The sequence below is a fragment of the Onthophagus taurus genome, chromosome 7, assembly GCF_036711975.1.
Source record: "Onthophagus taurus isolate NC chromosome 7, IU_Otau_3.0, whole genome shotgun sequence".
Lineage (NCBI taxonomy): Eukaryota > Metazoa > Arthropoda > Insecta > Coleoptera > Scarabaeidae > Onthophagus > Onthophagus taurus.
The window spans coordinates 6,695,737-6,715,095 of NC_091972.1; the positions used below are offsets into that span (position 1 = coordinate 6,695,737).

Consider the following 19,359-nt stretch of genomic DNA (forward strand, 5'->3'; position numbering starts at 1 on the left):
ATTTAATCATAGATGATGATTTAGTTATGATTATTGGAATTTGGAGGTTAAGTAGTTAAGTTAAAATTACGTCACTATTAATTATTAAAAATACATTACCAATTACATTTCTTGGTTGTTGAGATTGCCCATAATCTTATATATAAAAATACACATTGATAATCAATAATTTTAGCGGTCACTGTAGTACTAGTTTTTGAAGGTCGAACTACTAAATAAGGACAGAAATAAATAACACCACTCGTTTACTTCCCCCCAATAATAGTTTGACGACGTTAAAAGACAGAACTTTAAATAAATGTGTGCTCAAGTTTGTGTTCATAAAATTGTTAATAAAAAAGTGGTGGAGCAACAATTTACAGAAAATGTTCCATGTGAAGAGCGTAGAAAAACATCAAGAGGAATTAAAGTGTTCGTTTATCTAAATCTCATCTAGAATCGCTGCAATGTGCATTCAAAGAGAATAATTTGCCAAGGACGCTTCAGGATTGATTAGAAATCGACACGTTGAGGTAATCTTGTATGGACGAATTAGGATCAGACGGAAAAAGATTCATACTAATCCTCTTAAAGTTGGAGGTGGCAATAAAAAAAATCGGGGTTGTTGTTTCATGGAGAGACGAGTTCATGGGACATTAAACTAACATCAATACAAAGATATTTTAAAAGAATGCATCCTAATTCAGAAGACTTCACACTCGTCACATGATAATTCCAACAGGACAACGATGGCACGATTTGTGAAAAAAATGTTGAGTGATATCTCGGTGACTTGGTGATTGATTTGAATCCAATCTATGACAGAAAGTAAAAGTAGGTGTGGTAGGTAATAATTATATCAATTTAAAAGATTCCTAGAATGCGATTCCAGTAATCCATGTCTTGTTATGAAGGTCAATGAACTGGCGTATCTATAAAACCATGAAAATTTTTCTAATAATTCTTATGGATTTTGATTCAAAAAGTTAAATTTGCTATTAAGACGTCCAGCGATTTTTAAATTCTATTGGTGTTCAAGAAACTTCATTTCCAACATTTTTATCAATCATTTCAAGACTCTCTTCATATTCTATTCTAACATTAATTCCTGTTTTCCTAAAAATTCTTTCAAAATTCATTGACACACGATTAGCGGTTTGTAATTAGCTTGTTCGAAATTGGTTCTTCGTAAACCCCCACACTCAAGCGACTCTTTTCTTGACAGAACCCAATATATTAAATTAAATGTCGATTTGATCTTCAAAATTGTAATTAATGTTAAGAAAATTTGCCTGCAAAACAGGAATCTTTTTAATCACGTATAGGGTGAATTATATTCAAATTTTAACAATACTGAAAAAATATGTTATTTATTCAGTATTTTATTAACCTCAACCACACTAAATCTAGAACTAGAAACATTCGGGTTTAGCCGTATCTCTCTTAAGATGGCTAAACCCGATTGTTTTTAGTTCTAGGTCTAGAGTTACTTCTAATGCTAGTGTTAGTTCCAGTTTAAGTTGTTATTCAGCTTTAGATTGTTGTACATTTTCCATTGAACTAAAACTAGAACTAGAAACATTCTAGTTCTAGGTCTAGTGTTAGTTCTAGTTTTACACTAGCACTGTTACTAGAACTAATACTATACCTAGAACTAGAATCGTTCGGGTTTAGCCGTCTTGAGAGACGTGCGGCTAAACCCGAATGTTTCTAGTTCTTGGTCTTGTGTTAGTTCTAGTGATAGTGTAAAACTAGAACTAGAACTAACACTAGACCTAGAACTAGAAACATTCTGGTTTAGCCGTCTTAAGAGACGCGCGGCTAAAGTCTAGTGTTAGTTCTAGTTTTAATTGTTAATCTTTTTCTTTTAGGAAAATTATGTAAAAAGTTGTATTAAAACAAATTACTAGTTATAGTAACAAAAACACTATTTTAGAAAAAGAAAAATCTTAACTCAGGAGCGTTTGCTGTTTTCTGTATAAGGTGCTTCTGGGTCTGTCAGTATGTTTATTATGGTTGGTGCGAGCAGCGACGGAATTATTTTCTCTGTTACCAGTTCGAACTTCACAGCGGCGGTAGATCTTTGATACATAAGAACATAACACACAAAGAAAGATTTATACCCAAATGATTAATCTGAATACAAGTAGTTATACGTATAAAAGAAATATAAGTAATAATAAATAGGTAGAAATATGTGTGTAGATTAGTATGTGTCAGAAAAATGTTAAAATTTTAAATATATCAATAAAATGATATTATCGTAGAAAATGTTATCTCATAAGACTAGTTATTAGCGATAGAATAGTTAGATTTTCTATATTACCGATAAATAGATTCCTCAGTTGAATTAGGTAATTTTTCTGGATCAATGAACGTGAAAGTCTTAAGGGTGTGTCCACACAACTTGCAACGTTCACAGGACATAATTCTTCCGTGCGCAAGTTTAGACATATCAAAGAATGTTCGTGCTCTAAAACATTCAAACACCGCCCGGCAGCCGCTTCTAAGAACATTATCAGAATATTAAACAATCCTTTCTTGTTGTTAAATTTTAGGAACACTTGCTGATTTGATCGGTTTCTTGACTTGATTCTATTCCTGGAAATCTTAAGTACGTAAATGAAGCAATTTGTTGGTTTACATCCCCTTTGCACTAAATTTATCGACTATTAATTTTTATGCCTGATTTTATCTACAGAAATTTCTTCGAAACTATTTATTAATGTAAAAGTTTCTTCTTTCACTTCCATTATTCACTTGCACACAACGTCCAAATAGACGGAAGTTAATGTTGACTTCCTAGACCACTTCTACAACCGTTCAGACACGCAAGTGATTCTTGTCGTAACCACTTTTGCAACTTGGGAATGTCAATAAAGTTATTGTTATATCATCAATATCTTGTTTTATACCAATCAGAAAGTGGATATCTTTAAACCATAGAATATTCGTCGTCTATATAAATTTATATGAGCCAATCACCTTTATTTTAACAGTCATACCCAATCACAGTCATGATAGTCCATTATAGAGGCTAAGCTGTTAACGAAGCCATTAAAAATGGAAAATAATTCGTTAAATTAAGAACATATTTGACAATGCTCAAGAAAATTAAAAAAAAAAAACTTGATTACAGTTATGTTATTTCTTTAGGTTATTAATAATACACAACTTCTTGATCTATTATTTCTATATTAACTTATAAGAACAAACTGATTTACATTTCTAGTCTCTTCTTACTAACCGGAAGAGAGAAAAAAAACGTTACAAAAAAAAATTAATGTTACCAACCCTTTTTTATTATTTCTTCTATCTTTGATTATATATAATATGGATTGAGCCAACCAGAGAGATAGCTTGCGCAAGGTGATCGAACCGAGATAGACATAGAAGCGTACTGACATATAATGGGCGTGCGTTAATTTATAAGATAAAAAACTATCAATTAGAAGTAACATTTATAATACTTACAGGTGATGTGAAACTGTATTATCGCGAACTTTGCACACGAAACAATACATTTTTAAACATAACGGTGTGACTGGCTGTGACACAACAAAACGATAAACGTCAAATGGAAGAGGTTTGACACTTTTGTGCGCATGCGCCCGTCTGTTTAGTACCGTTTTATGTCTATCTTTGTTACACTTTCACATTATCGCTTTCCATCTGCGTCTATTCACCTTGAGCCACATTTTTGTTAGTAGATATATTCAGTTAGCTCAATCCATATTATATATAATCAAAGGGTTGGGTATTTTCAAGTCTTTTGTTCCAAAAAAGGTAAAAAAAGAAGATTACTTTTGAAATTTTAAAATCTACAGTTTAAACCCGCTTAAAAAATTCCATCCATTTCAACCCTCATTTTTTTCTTTCATTTCACTGTCTGCAAGTTTAACTCCCTGCGGCAAATTCTATTCAAATCTTATGTTAATCCCCTTCCATTGTAAGCTGACCAAAGACCTAACCTCACCATAACCATCATCATCATCTTTCCAAAGTATTAATTTTTGAGGATTGTAATTCGTCAATTCGCACGGGGATAATTACCCCCGTTTGGTTGTCCGACGGTGACAAAACGACGACGACGCCGCCTGCCGTCGGACTCGGATCCGATTTATCGGCACCATCCGCAATCAAATAAACATAACAAACAACGGGGGTGAGCCATCCGGGACCGCAACCCCATTGTTCCTGGCACCCGTGCGACCTCCTGCACCCCCAGTTTCACGACCTAACACCCTCCCCCCGTACGAAATTTTTGTACCGAGAGAGAGACCGCGCCGACGGTGTCGCCTTTTTGAAGGTTCGCCGTCGGCGAGCAGCCCTTCTGGTTTTCATTTGAATTGCCAATTATTGCCATCCCTTCCGCCTCGTTACCCTGCCGGCGTTGTCGTCGTTCTCTCCCTCACTTCGTCGTCGTCGTCGTTTGTTGTTAAATTCATTACGAGGTGCTCTCTCCCTTTATGCCCTGTGATTCTCTGCGCGTTATTGTTATTTTAATTTAATTTGCCCAACGTTTGTTTGTAGTAGCACTCGACAATTCAAGAGGAAACGGATCTTGTATAAAGTTAAGGAGGGAGGAAAAAGAAATTTTATGTTACAGTAATAGGTATATTTAAGATTATGTTAAGAGTTAAGCAACAATACACAATTTTTAACTTTACATTTATGTCCTTGTATAGTTGTCATTTTATCATTGTAGGTATGCGTACCTAAAGTATTTTTTTTAGTCCACTGGATTTCCGTATTTTCAAACAATAGAAATCCGTTGGTGGTCGTCTTTTGTTTCTTATTGGGTAACGAACGCGTATATTCCATCTCTTTCTCTATGCGAGGCGCGTTTATCGAAGGTTTTCCCGTCAAAAGACTTCCGATAACGTCCGGTGGTGGACGCTGTCAAATCTTTAACTTTACTCTCCCGTTCGCTGCGCTACCGATATCGAAAAACTTAAAAGTTCAATATCGAATAATTCAAACTCGGTGGGACATATCCGGTGTAATATAAAGCAATATATTCGAAAGAGAACGGTGTGCTCATCACCGGGAGTCGCTCTCCCGGAAAATCGTACGCGACGCGTATATATCCATGGCAACGCGCGCCCGTCGCCTGGATATGAATATTTCATGGCATACATTTTCATACTTTATTGAATGTGTCACCTGCGATTAGAAACAATGTACCTGTCCCTTCCATAAAACAGGGCAGATAACGCACCCTTCGAAATGTCCCTTTTTCGTGTCCCAACCCAACCTTCTCGAGGTTTTCCTCCTTATATAGTCGGGGATCCCACCCCGACGCTTTTCCTGATTACTTCGTCACGGAACCATCGGCATCGTTACGACACCGAAACTGATGTTATTAACGCCACCGTTCGGCCCTTTAGGGTCGTCTTTAGTCTTCTTTTTTATTTTTCTACTGCACCAGGACTTTTTTACACTCATTTTAACTGTCGTAGTAGAACATTACACAAATTAACATGACAATAAAAGTTGTTAGGGAACCAAAAAGTACTTTTTTTCATACTAGTGTTAAAAGTAAGACTAGGAAATAGTTATTTAAACAATTTCAAAACGTTTTTCATAATTTTAAATTATTTTTAATTAAATCTAGACAACAGATTTCTGCACATTTACCCTTTACTGGGTAACTCTTCTTCTTCCAACACTATAGTCTTCTGTGGCCGTTGGCTTGCATCACAACACCTTTCTAGATGCTTCAGCCATGTTATTCTCTGTGCTTTTATGTGTCGCGCTATGTCTGGTCGAATTCGTGGTTCCTTCTTTTTCTCTACGTTCAATTAGCATCTTTTATCGGTCATATGTTCACTGACCTTAAATGTTCGTTCTTTAATAGCCAAATTTAATGATTTTCTTAATTTAATAAATAATATTCAAGCTGATATAATTACATTATCTGAAACTTGGCTAACCGAAGATGTTAATTCTGAGGAGTTAAAAATAAATAATTTTAATTTGTTTCGCCAAGATCGTCATTCTCGAGGTGGAGGAGTAGCAGTTTATATTAAAAAACAAGTTAATGCTTCATTAATTGGTACGAATGTTGCAATTGACCATAATAAACTAGTTTATGCCATAGGGGCAGTCTACCGGGCACCTAGAGTAGGAGTAATAGAATATTTGAATATTTTGGAGAGCACAGTCATCGAAATTTTGCCAGTAGTCTCCAAAATGATTATATTGGGTGATTTAAATATCAATTGTCTTCAATTAGAAACTCGTGCATCGCGTAATTTAGTGGATTTATGGAGGCTTTCAGTCTTCCCCAAGTAATCTCCACCCCCACAAGAGTTACATCGTCATCATTAACATTGCTTGATATTATTATGGTATCTGACCCTGAATCAGTAATCGATACAGGTGTTGTATCTTCAGATGGGCTATCGGATTATGAAGTAATATTCTGTACAGGGTGTCCCAATTTCGATATCCGCATAGGCTATCTCCGAAACTAAAAGAGATAGAAAAAAAGTAGCTTACATGTCATGATCTCGTTTTTCGAGAAAATGCTAATGCCGAAAACTCCGAACAGCTATCGTCTTTTGTTTTCGCCCTATCGGCAAAAACTGAAAATTTTGCGAATACGACATTCAAATATCTCACTTATTATTAAAGATGGAGTATTATAAATAAAACATTATATGGGCTACTTTTTACGAAGAATTCAGTGGCGTAGGTAGAATTTTTTTCCCAGCTTTTATTTTCGAGATTTTAGACGTAACTTTATTTTTTTAAATGGAAACCATAGTTGGCTATGACTTAAAATAATTTGTTATTTTCTTCTGATAACAAATATATATAGTTTGTAGGGTATATTTCTTATGGTTATTGAATAATTAACAAAAATTCATTTTGTTCTGTCTAAAACTAATGTATGTATTTAAAAGTTAATGTTGCTATGGTGATAACCACACATACTATGATGGAACATAATGTATCAAATAATTGCCAAAGTTTGTATTTAAAAATTCGATATCAACTCTGGCATTATGCACCAGCGTGTTAAGTGTCAAAGTATAACAAAACTGAATAAAACTTTACAATGAATTTCGAAAATTATGAAAAATGTATCATGATGGAATGCGATATGTTATCAGATAAGAATGCGACGTTAGCCGCGGAATTTTATTTCACAAGATATCCAGAAAGAAGACAACCGCACGTACGAACCTTCAGCCGGTCAGCAGAAAATTTAATAGATATTTGGTCCTTCCCCAAACCACATACAAAAACATACCAAAATGACCTGCAAGAGAAAGTGCAACAAGACGTCTGACCCAAAAGACACCGCTCCCGAATATGAAAGAAAAATAACTATAAACCATACAAAGCGGGGCTAACTCATTATTTACGTGCCTGAGATGTCAATCGAAGATTAGAATTTTGTAGATGATATTTAAAAATATTAAATAATCTGCTGTTTGTTCAAAATGTAATCTGGACCGATGAAGTCTCTGAGTGTTCAAAGAAGATTGGGGTTCAATGTATGGTGTGCCCTTTTAGATAATAGAATTTTGGCATATAGTATCTACCATAAAAACTTAAACTCAGGGAAATACCTCAATATATTAAGGCAGCACATTGAGCCTTTGGACGACAATTTGCCACTAAATATGTCTCAAATGATATATTTTCAATATGACGGAGCACCAGCACATAATGCCAGAGTTGTTAGTGAATTTTTAAATACTACTACAAACTCAAGGACAGTAGAATCTAACAGGACTGCTACATCTATTGTTGTGACAGCCTACCCGCAAACTACGTCACACCATTTTCCACGCCTAGCTGTTGTTATGGTCTATGCGTTTGCTGTGTGTTTTTAGAGGTTATATCCTAGACGTATTCATATTAGTTTTGAAGTTTTATGTTTTTAGACGTATTAATGTCTATCATATAACTTCTAAAAACATAGACAGTTATCAGGCGTGGCAAATAGTGTGACGTAGAGTGCGGGCAACCAACCCGTAGTCGACTACAAAAATACACTGGATGTAGCAGTCCTGTTAGATTCTACTGTCCTTGCTACAAACTTTGGCAATAATTGGAAACAATGCATTCCCTCATGGTATGGTTATCACCATAACAACATTAAGTTTTAAATACATACAATAGTTTTAGAAAGAACAAACAAAATTGATACATTATATTCCATCATAGTATGTATGGTTATCACCATAGCAACATTAACTTTTAAATACATACATTAGATTTAGATGGAACAAAATGAATTTTTGTTAATTATTCAATAACTATAAGAAATATACCCCACAAACTATATATATTTGTTATCAGAAGAAAATAACAAATTATTTTAAGTCATAGCCAACTATGGTTTCCATTTAAAAAAATAAAGTTACGTCTAAAATCTCGAAAATAAAAGATGGGAAAAAAATTCTACCTACGCCACTGAATTCTTCGTAAAAAGTTGCCCATATAATGTTTTATTTATAATACAATATATCTTTGATAATAAGTGAAATATTCGTGATTGTCGTTTTTGCAAAATTTTCAGTTTTTGCCGATAGGGCGAAAACAAAAGACGATAGCTGTTCGGAGTTTTCGGCATTAGCATTTTCTCGAAAAACGAGATCATGATATGTAAGCTACTTTTTTTCTATCTCTTTTAGTTTCGGAGATAGCCTATGCGGACATCGAAATTGGGACACCCTGTACACTAAACATTGATGTGACCATTAAGAGTCTATAATTAAGCACCTTCAGGAGCTACAAAAATTTTGATTATCAATCATTTTGCAATAATCTTTACGCGATTCCTTTTTTTTGAGATTTTTGACATACCTAACGTCAATGAGAAGGTGTCATTTTTGACAAATAGTATTTTACAAGTAATACAGTGACATGCTGTGATGATCACGAAAAAGCTTGTTTTCATCTTCTGTCGGCATGGTCTATGCGTCGCATCTCTATATTATTGTTGGTCTTATTAATAGTGCGAACTTATCATTAGGTGTTTGTATGCACTTATTGCCACTAAACATTCTAATCTCGATTTCATCAGTGACATTATTTGTTTTTTTTTTGCTCTGGATTCCTAATGTATGAAGCTTTGTATTCGGTCGAATGAATAATTTAATGTGTTGAGGTACTCTGGATCTTCTTCGTGCTCTTATGGACTCCATATATTTTGTTTTGGGTGCATTTTGTTAGTTATGAGTCCTACTTTTGAGGTTTCTTTTGGGAGTTGAGCAAATTTTGTCCTTAATTCTCCCTTAGTAAACTATGTCATCTGCATCATCGTACCATTCATTTAGTGTCTCCTATTCTTCTACTATTCTATCTTTTTGTTTTTCGTGTTGTAAAATTGCAAAAAAGTCCTCTACTGTTTAATTCTAAATTCTTTTCGTTTTCCATGTTCCTGTATTCATTTATTTGTTGCTTTCTAAATTTATTTTATTTGTTGTAGAAATCCTGTGAGTCAATTTTACCTGCACCAGGAAGTAGTCTGAGTCACAGTTGGCATCTCGGTATGTTTCAACATCGTTTGTAGAAGAAGCTCATCACTTAGATATTAAGACGTGGTCGAATTGGCTGCACTCATCCATACTTGGGATTATCGATGCTCCAATACCATCAGGGTGCATCTTGAGCTGTTCCTTAGACCATTCTGTATCCAGAACGGAGCTCCCCTGTCAATGTGGAGGTTTCATTTTGTGTTGAGTCAGGTGATTATTTTCTGGATTTTTTGAGAACATATAACGATACATCTCTATTTTCAACTGAATTTTAATAGCGTGAAGCTATATAAATCTTCGATAAATTTTATTGTAATTATAATTATCCAATAAATTTCTTGTACTTATAGACAAATTACAAAAACTAGTTTTGGCTTTAAGTTACGCAAAGTCGTAACTTTGATCGGAGAGTTGCCCTAAAAGTCGTAAAGAAAGGTTAACTGTGTGTCGTCCCGGTGTCAAAATATTGACGGGGGCCGGGTGGTTCGTTAGCCGGCTTATAAATCTCGTTGAAGATAGGAACCCGCGGCGGGACGGGTTGATCGCAAATCTGGCTAATTCCGAGACTTGCACATTGATTTGCGACCGTTCCCGTCGGTTCGAAAAACCGAAACGCAGTAGTAGGCCGCGCGATGTCGGCAAAAGATTAATCCGGAGGCCCCGGATCCCACAACAGTGCGTGTTTCGATCCCATTTCTGTCCACTAATTGCGATTTCGCTTATTTAAATTTTTTGAAGCAATAAACTTTATTCGCGTTTTTTTGTCGTTAAATTGAAAAAAATCCAAAAATAAATAAACCGATTCAAATCGATTACAAAAATTGGATTTTTTTTTTGGTTTGCGAGGGATTTTGAAGAACCAATCGGAGATTTTTTTTTGGTATAAAACGCATATGCGTGTCGTCTCTAATTAATGCTCCCTTTTTAATATTCATCGAGAGCGAAAACACGGGAAGCCCAGCTACTGTTAATTTATGACGAAAAACTGAGGCATTAATTAAATATACATCTTGGCTACCCGATCCCCGCCTTTTTCTCCTTTCCAATTGCTACATTTCACGCAGCTTTCCGCGTTAAATCATTCTTAACCCCTTTTCATAATATCAACTTTACATAAAAAACACAAACGAAAAAAGAAACACCATAAGAAAATGTTGTTTTTTTGGATGTTTTGACGTGTACACCAAAATATTTGGTTTATTAATTGTTTATTGATACCTGTTAGATGATAAAGTTTGTGAAATTTGAGAGAGTAAAAGTTGCGACATCTGTTGCACGTGATGTGAAGCTCGTGCGACGGTGCTGCGCCGCGGCGTAAACGTCGCGCGCCTATGAGTTACGGCCGTTAAAAGTTTTACAGTGTGTGCCGTTTTACGAGCGCATACTTTTCGCCCCGCGCGCGCACGAGTTACGACCGCGCGACGAGGTTTTATCGCGATACAGGCGGTTTTTCGGTTCCGTACCCGATGCGGAGATGATAAAACCGTAATTTGTGGGTTTGCACAGTTTACTGCCGTGCCAATGGAACAGACTCAAATTACACTATATGATCATCAGATACATTTTGTACCCAAAAAAAGAAAAAAGAATCTTAATTCCAAATACCTAAATCGTTACAGTAAATTATTCAAGATGTTTTTGTAGGTTATAGCTGGCAAGATTTATTATGTCAAACTTGCTCTTTTAGACACTATGAAGTAAAAAAAAATCAAAATTTGCAAAACTCGCTGAAGTGTTGAGACATCGATGCTTTTGATCATCGATGACTCATAGATTAGGGTATCACAAAGCCTGTATGTCTTCTCCAAACTACTACTCTAGGAGTTTAAACATTTTATCGATCCGATAGGGTTGTGCACTGTGCTCATGTAGCACATCTTGTCAAAATCTTAGTCACTTTGGATAACAGGGATGAGAATCTAAAAACAGGTACTAGTGGGGGATACATTGGACAATTTTTGTTCTTGTTATTATACAGTGTGATTTATTAGCTCACCATCAAACTTTGATATACATATGTCAAATGTCAGTTTTTTGCAAGGTTTAATTATTACATACAAGAAGAAACTCAAAATGTATGCTTATAGCACTGAAGAGTATGCTGATATAATTTTCAGCATACTCTTCATTCATTTTCAGCATAATCAGTACGAGAATATCAAGAAAGATTTCCAAGCGTCATTTGCCATATTATTCAGTTTTTGACGATTCTTTCAGAAAACTTCGGTAATCCTGCTCCAGCAAAAGCTATTCGACCGCATATAGTTAATGTAGAGGACGAAGAAGCTGTAATTAATGCTGTCATTAGATAATCCTTCCATTAGCACTCGAAGAATAGCACACAATATACATGTAAGTCAAAATTTTTCATGGCGCATATTGAACCGCGAAGTCCTTCATCGTAAACAGAATGTTCAAGCTCTACAGCCAGGAGATAATCAGCAACGGTTAGCATTTTGTGAATGGTTATTGCAGCAACATGCCCAAAATAATGACTTCATTTCAAATGTTCTCTGGACAGATGAATCATGTTTTATACGAGATGGTATAAATAATTACCATAATGAATACATCTGGGCATTACAAAATCCGCATGCGATTAGATCAAGGAAATTTCAACAACGTTTCAGCATCAACGTTTGGGGTGGAATATTTAACAACAATTTACTACGTTTGCATGTACTTGATGGACGTTTGAACGCTGTAAATTACAGATTTTTTTTGAACAATACACTTTTTGATTAACTTGAAGATATACCTCGTAATGTAATTCAAAATATGTGGTACCAGCACGATGGTGCCCCACCTCATCGCGGAAGAGTAGTTGTCGAGTGGTTAAACCAATATTTTCCAAACAAGTGGATTGGTAATAATGGTCCATTTGCTTGGCCACCTAGATCCCCCGACCTTAATCCGTTGGATTTCTACTTATGGGGTCATATGAAACAAATTGTGTATCAAGTGGAAAATAACACACGAGAACTGTAAGCGAACGTTTAAGTGTACTTTGAATATTATATTACCATTATTGTTGGATTTAGATAGGATTTTCCGAGAGCTTGATTTTGCTATTTATAGGATAAAGCATGCCTTTTCAAAAACTTAATTTCGTATCCATTACTTAACTTTTCAGTTACTTGAGCAATACAGGGTGTCCCGTTAAGCGTACGGAGCGGCTGTATCTCTAGAACGGTAAGGCCAAGAGGTTTGGGAAAAAAATCCTTATAAGCAAAGTGACCAAGAGAAATAGCTGGAAATTATTTTGAAGTTCGTAATTCGACCGCTAGGGGGCGTAACTGCCATTGAGAAACATAAAGTTGCCGCTATCTCAGAAACTTAGACGATGAGCTATAACTTTGACAACATCATTTAATAGCTTGGATAATACCGCATCGCTTTTGTTTTGCGATATTTCTCATATCTGTCATAATAAGGGAGGGGAAGGCCAATGCGTTTTCATATGTTTACATTTTAATATCTCCTACACCATTCAACCGATTTGAATGTTTTCGGTGTTGTTTGAAAGAGCATTTTATGCTCTTTTTAAAGATATTTTCAGTAAGACCGTCTGCTTTAACACAAATGAGCTAGAGGACGTTATCTGCAGCGATTACATATTTTTGTGATTTTTTAAGAAAAGTTAAATGGAACGATACTATTTACTTCACAGACCCTTAGTTACCTTAAAATTTGCTAAATTTTAGTGAAAACCGCATCTCGATATCGCCACCCGTTCTCGAGTTATAGAAGAAAATGTTAAAAACTCGAGTGCCATCAATCGGATCCAGTTACCTCATCGAGAAAAACAAATCACATTACCATGGTAACTGTAAACATGTCATTTACTAACGCAGAAGCGTATGATAGAGCGTATGATGATTTATTTTCAATGTTTCGAATACGATGCAACTGCATGGCAAAAATGTGCAATGCAATTACGACAAAGAAAGACATTTTTCTCTAGAAGTGTTTTTAAGATTGACTTAGCGATTACGGAAAACTGGCAACGTGTAGCCCATTCAGACATCTCTATGAATTCGTAAATCATATTGGTGCGCAATGTGATCCCACATAATCTGGGAACTCCGAAAACAATTGTCCACAAGAGTTCTCAAGAGAATAATATCTCCACCACGTTGTTTTACATCAGGCCTTAACAGATACCGATTATGATAACAGACTGAACTATTACCATTGACTGTTAAATATGATTTGGGCAAATCCAAACCTTTTATCACAAATGCTATGGATGCATGAGGCATCTGTCCACAAGCTGATGTAAACTTGCATAATATGCATTCTTGGTTTGAGCAAAACCCACATTGCTTTCACCCCTTTATCTATTGGGTAGACTAAACGACCTGACTTTTCAAGAAAAGCCAATAACCAGGGAAAATATGACAAAACACTAAATATCAGTAAAAACGTGTCCAGGGAAGAGACTTAGCAGCGCTTTTTTTCGTCGAAACTAGATTAAATAAATGCATCGAGGTTTATGTAAGACATTTCGAACATTAGTGAGCTATTTTAGCCAAAAATTTAAGTTATTCTAAGTGTTTCGGTTTATTTTGTTTTATTATCATTGTTGATGTTTCATTGATCCGTTGGCTTTTCAACACGCCTCAAAAGTAGTTTTGAAGCAGTTCTAAGCTTGGATAAAGTGTGAAGGAAGGTTATAGATAATAAAATTTTGTTATCTCTTATTTCTTTCCTAAGGTAACTTGATCCGATTAAGATATACGAATTTTTAACATTTTCTTTTATAATTCTAGAATGAATGGAGATATCGAGATGCGGTTTTCACTAATATTTAGCAAATATTATGGTGATTAACGGTCTGTGAAGTAAATAGTACCGTTCCATTTAACTTTTTTTCAAAAATCACAAACATATGTAACCGCTGCAGATAACGCCCTCTAGCTTATTTGTTTTAAACCAAGAGGTCTTACTGAAAATATCTTTTAAAAGAGCACGAAATGCTCTTTCAAACAAGACCAAAAATATTCAAATCGGTTGAATGGTCCAGGAGATATTAAAATGTAAACATATGAAAACGCATTGGCCTCCCCCTCCCTTATTATGACAGATATGAAAAATATTGCAAAACAAAAGTGATGCGGTATTATCCAAGCTACTAAATGATGTTGTCAAAGTTTTAGCTCATCGTCTAACTTTCTGAGATAGCGGGAATTTTATGTTTCTCTATGGCAGTTACGCCCCCTAGCGGTCGAATTACGAACTTCAAAATAATTTCCAGCTATTTCTCTTGGTCACTTTGCTTATAAAGATTTTTTTCCCAAACCTCTAGGCCTTACCGTTGTTGAGATACAGCCGCTCCGTACGCTTAACGGGACACCCTGTATATTGCCTCATTGAACCGAAAACTTTGGCAATGATAAAATTACCCACGTCAATTTCTCTAGCGTCCTCAGATTCATGTGAAAAATTTAAATCGTCATCAGAAGATAGTTCTAAATTTCCATTCTTTACACTGCTCATCAGACGATTTGTCATCCAAAACATTCCCCGTTGCTTTATCTTTTTCAAAAATCTTTCTTCCTTGGCACCTCATCATCAACAATTCGCCTCTTCGACTTTTGGTTTTAATGTCTTACGCACCTTCTTGTCTTTCCTACTAGCTATTTCATCTTTTTCGTGCGTGTCAGTGGCGATAATACTTTTCCTTTCTTGGGGTCCACGTTTTGTGGTTTTTCTTTCACCTGCTTTGGGAAATAATCTTGAGGGGAGACAAATGGTGTAGCTTGAGATGTTGAACTGCTTGTACTTGTTTTGTTCGTCCGTTTTTCCAACAGGCAAAGGTCTATCCGTTAAATAAGACGACAAACAGTCTTCCTCTGTAAAAGCTGGTCTATCAAAAGGCGAAATAAGCCTAAAAATTTTCTAATACTTTAATAAAATTGTCACTGGTCATCCAGTCTGATTTATGTATCAGTCCAATATCGCCGGTCGTATCAGGAACACCTTCCATAATTCTTTTTTGGTAGAGATGGTAGAGTTATGCCATTGGTACCTATTATTCCCACTTATTCTTACTTCACCATGTTCTCTTGAGGTTACTTGTCCTATTTGATGCTGATCTTTTTTGTCGATTATTTTCTGAACCTTCTGAACCGTGGTGATAACGGTGTGAAAAAGACACACTCTATGACATAAAGTTTGTTTTTTAAAACTAGAAATAAATTCCTCTAATTAAAAAAAAAATTTTTCACATTTTCTGAATTGAAGCTAGTCAACCTATCTTGTAACCTCGGAAGTTCTAATGGATAATGACGAGTTTCTCTTCATAAACCCTGAAAAGCAATCTTCACCCGCCATTTCATTTATAGCCCATGTCTCGGGCATTTTCATAGAATTCTTTTGAACATATTCAATTGCTACTCCTCTTACGGCTTTTGGTGTTAAACCATGAGACATGTTATTACATTGCAACAAGTATTCCACAAGTTTAGCTTAGTATTCTTTTTGCCAAGTTTAGAAATTCATGAAAACCGCTAAAAACTATGGATATTGCCAAATCAAAGGAAACTTAAAAAATTCTGAGGACCTTTATAAATTCCAAGTTATTCCAAGTTATATTATATTATTACTTTTTCAAGGTTATTGTTAATAATAATGAAATATGTCAAAATTTGTCAAAATAAAATATGTTGAAATCTTTCGTTCTTCATCACCGCCTATACATAAAACTCCTTAATGGGTTATTTTCAAAACAACAAGAGTGGGATAGTTCTGATAACAAGAAGGTTGAACCTAAACCGATCAATCAACAGCAATCCACCTACAGACCGTATAGTAACCATATTAATCGCACAGATTCAATTCATATATCGAATGAGAACAATATGGACGCAACAACATGCATTGTTACTGCACAAGGTGATGAAAATGCTCCTGGATCTATCAGTGGATTAGATAGATTGAAAAACCCCATCACAAATAAGGGCCAAGCTTTTACTATTGAAGAAAGGCAAGCTTTAGGTATCCATGGATTACTTCCACCGGCTGTAAAAAATATTGAAGACCAATTAACGCAAGTTGATGCACTTTTAAAACGTTTAGAAAAACCTCTTGATAAATTTTTATGCATTATGAATTTATATGATTTAAATAGAAATTTATTCTTTAAATATTTTCGTAAAAACATAATGAGTGTGATGCCAATAATTTATACTCCAACTATTGGTGAAGCCTGTTTAAATTACAGTTTGATTTTCGATCGTCCCCGTAACCTTTATATTACTATTTATGATAAAGGGAACGTTTTCAATGTGTTAAAAAATTGGCCTGAAAGAATTATAAAATTCATCGTAGTCACTGACGGTGAAAGAATTTTAGGTTTGGGTGATTTAGGAGCTAACGGAACTCCAATTCCTATTGGAAAATTAGCTTTATACACAGGAATAGCCTCAGTAAAACCTCACCAATGTTTACCAATCACCATAGATGTCGGTACGAATAACAAAGCATTGTTAGCAGATCCTCTTTATATTGGACTTAAACAAGAAAGAGTTCGAGGAAAAGATTATGATGATTTAATAGATGAATTTATGGAAGCTGTTGTTCATAGATTCGGCGTGAACACTTTGATTCAATTTGAAGATTTTGGAAACAGTAATGCATTTAGATTGTTAAATAAATATCGAAATCAATATTGTTGCTTTAACGATGATATTCAAGGAACTGCAAGTGTTACTCTTGCTGGGATTTTGACTGCATTGAGAGTTTTAAAGAAAAAACTTACGGAATTAACCGTTGTCTTCTTTGGAGCTGGTGAAGCTAATATAGGTATCGGAGAATTATTAACCATGGCAATGATTGAAGAAGGTATTCCAGAAAATGAAGCAAGAAAGCGATTATGGTTTATAGATAGCAAAGGTTTAATAGTGAAGGATCGACCAGAAGGAGGAATTACTGAACATAAAAAACCTTTTGCCCATGATGCACCACCACTTAAAAATTTAATTGATGTGATTAAAACATATAAACCAGATGTTTTAATCGGAGCTGCTTCAATTCCTGGAATATTTACAAAAGAAGTTTTACAAACAATGGCTGCGCAAAAAGAAATTCCAGTAATTTTTGCTTTAAGTAATCCCACTTCAAAGACTGAATGTACAGCTGAAGAAGCTTATACTCATACAGATGGTCGGTGTTTGTTTGCATCTGGATCACCGTTCCCTCCTGTTACGTATAATGGAAAAACATACATTTCTGGTCAAGCAAATAACTCGTACATTTTCCCATCAATTGCAATGACTGCGTCATTAACTGGTGTCCGTCATATAACCGATTCACTGTTTTTAAAAACAGCATCGATTTTATCTAAAGCTGTAAAGGATGAAGATCTTGAAAAAGGATGTTTATTCCCGCCAATTAGGGAATTAACTCAATTATCAGAACATGTAGTGACAAAACTTGTGGAATTTGCATACGAGGAAGGAATGGCTACAGTATGTCCAGAACCAAAAGATAAAAGAGCTTATTTGCAATCTCAAGCGTACCAAACGGATTATGTTCCAGCAATTCTACCTTCTTACCCACTTCATTGTTAGATGCAAAATAATAGGGAGACCAAAAAATCTACATATAGGTAAATTTTATTTTTTAGATAATTTTATTTGATGGCTACTCTTAATTATTTACTATTGTGTGTAATGTGTAGAAGTTATTTTATTTATTATGTATAAAAGGGATGTAAATGTATATTGTAAGTGTGGAATAAAAAGAAAATATATTAAAAGGATATAAATGTTGAGAGGTTAATTTTAAATATTAATTTGGAATTTTGTGTTGTAATGCTACAATTTTATTGGTCTTTAGTGCCTCCTGAACCTTAGTCATTCCACAACATTCACAATAAAATGTTTATAAAAAAAATTATTGTGGATAATGTGGAATATGTAGTGGGATGTCAGAACAATGTTTATACATGTTAGGATTAATATAGTGAGATGTTGTAGGTGATGTTGAGAATGTAAGTGATGATATTTGAGGATATCAAGGACGATATACAGAAGGATGATGATAAAGGCTAGCGACAATAACAGATTTCAGAAATGATGTTAAGTTATAACGATGATATTGATAGATGGCCAGGAAGGATGGAGACCTGAATAGTATTAAGACATATCAAAGACGTTAAACATTAGTAGGAACATAATGAGTATTCTGACAGTCTGGGAGATGTCAGTAATGGTAAGAACGGTAGTTATATGATAATTCTGAAGAGCTTATTAGACACTTCTAGAATTAATAGTAAAAGAAAATATGTGCTATGCATATCGAAATGGTTTTAATACGTAAATGGACATAGAGTCTTTCGGAATCGTTTAGTTGTCAGTTATCCAAGAATACCAAGGAAGTTAGTATTTTGGTGTTTTATTCCAAGTCAGTACAACCTTCGGTTTGATGACTGTATCACATCATACACGAGAAGTTTCCATCCGTTATCTTCAAAGTGGTGGTCAATACTTCTTTGGCTATGTCTACTTTGGTCCCTTTCCATAGATCAACAACATGGTTTAGGCAGATTGATAGCGGCTTTTTATTGCAGTAGATTATACTACATCTCAGTTGTTGTCACCAAATTTATTTCGATTCTTCAGGTTGATTGCGAACAGTCATCATTGGAATATATATTATGTATATGAGAAAAACGATATTGTCTTCACGACGACGTTTTTGGATTGTCGAGGTTGCGATTCTGTTAGATTGATCACACAGCGATGTATTAGTTACGCCAAACGTAGCGTAGAAGCTAACCAACAAGTTATGGGCAACATCTCCTTTCAAGAGTGACGTTATCTAGATGAATATTCCTCTCATTCCGTGGTTGACTACGCTGGGTTATGTCAGCTTA

The 19,359-nt window shown here is 35.0% G+C and overlaps 1 protein-coding gene and 1 long non-coding RNA gene across 2 annotated transcripts in view; both read left to right on the forward strand.

Annotated features, from left to right (window-relative positions):
• Positions 1-284: 284 nt before the first annotated feature.
• The window catches only part of LOC139430714 (uncharacterized), a 32,741-nt gene continuing 13,666 nt past the window's right edge, over positions 285-19,359 (forward strand). Inside the window, exons 1-2 of the long non-coding RNA XR_011641099.1 lie at positions 285-813; positions 9,431-9,689. This is a non-coding gene — a long non-coding RNA (uncharacterized lncRNA). The remainder of the gene's footprint in view (positions 814-9,430; positions 9,690-19,359) is intronic.
• Positions 16,122-18,234, forward strand: LOC111418901 (NADP-dependent malic enzyme-like). Its single transcript, XM_023051606.2, has one exon. It carries the CDS (start codon positions 16,145-16,147, stop codon positions 18,050-18,052), a length of 1,908 nt encoding a protein of 635 aa, XP_022907374.2. The 5' UTR covers positions 16,122-16,144; the 3' UTR covers positions 18,053-18,234.

What these genes read in the sequence shown, in the direction of transcription:
- LOC111418901 (XM_023051606.2), top strand. Translation starts at nt 16,145, where the DNA reads ATGTTGAAATCTTTCGTTCTTCATCACCGCCTATACATAAAACTCCTT.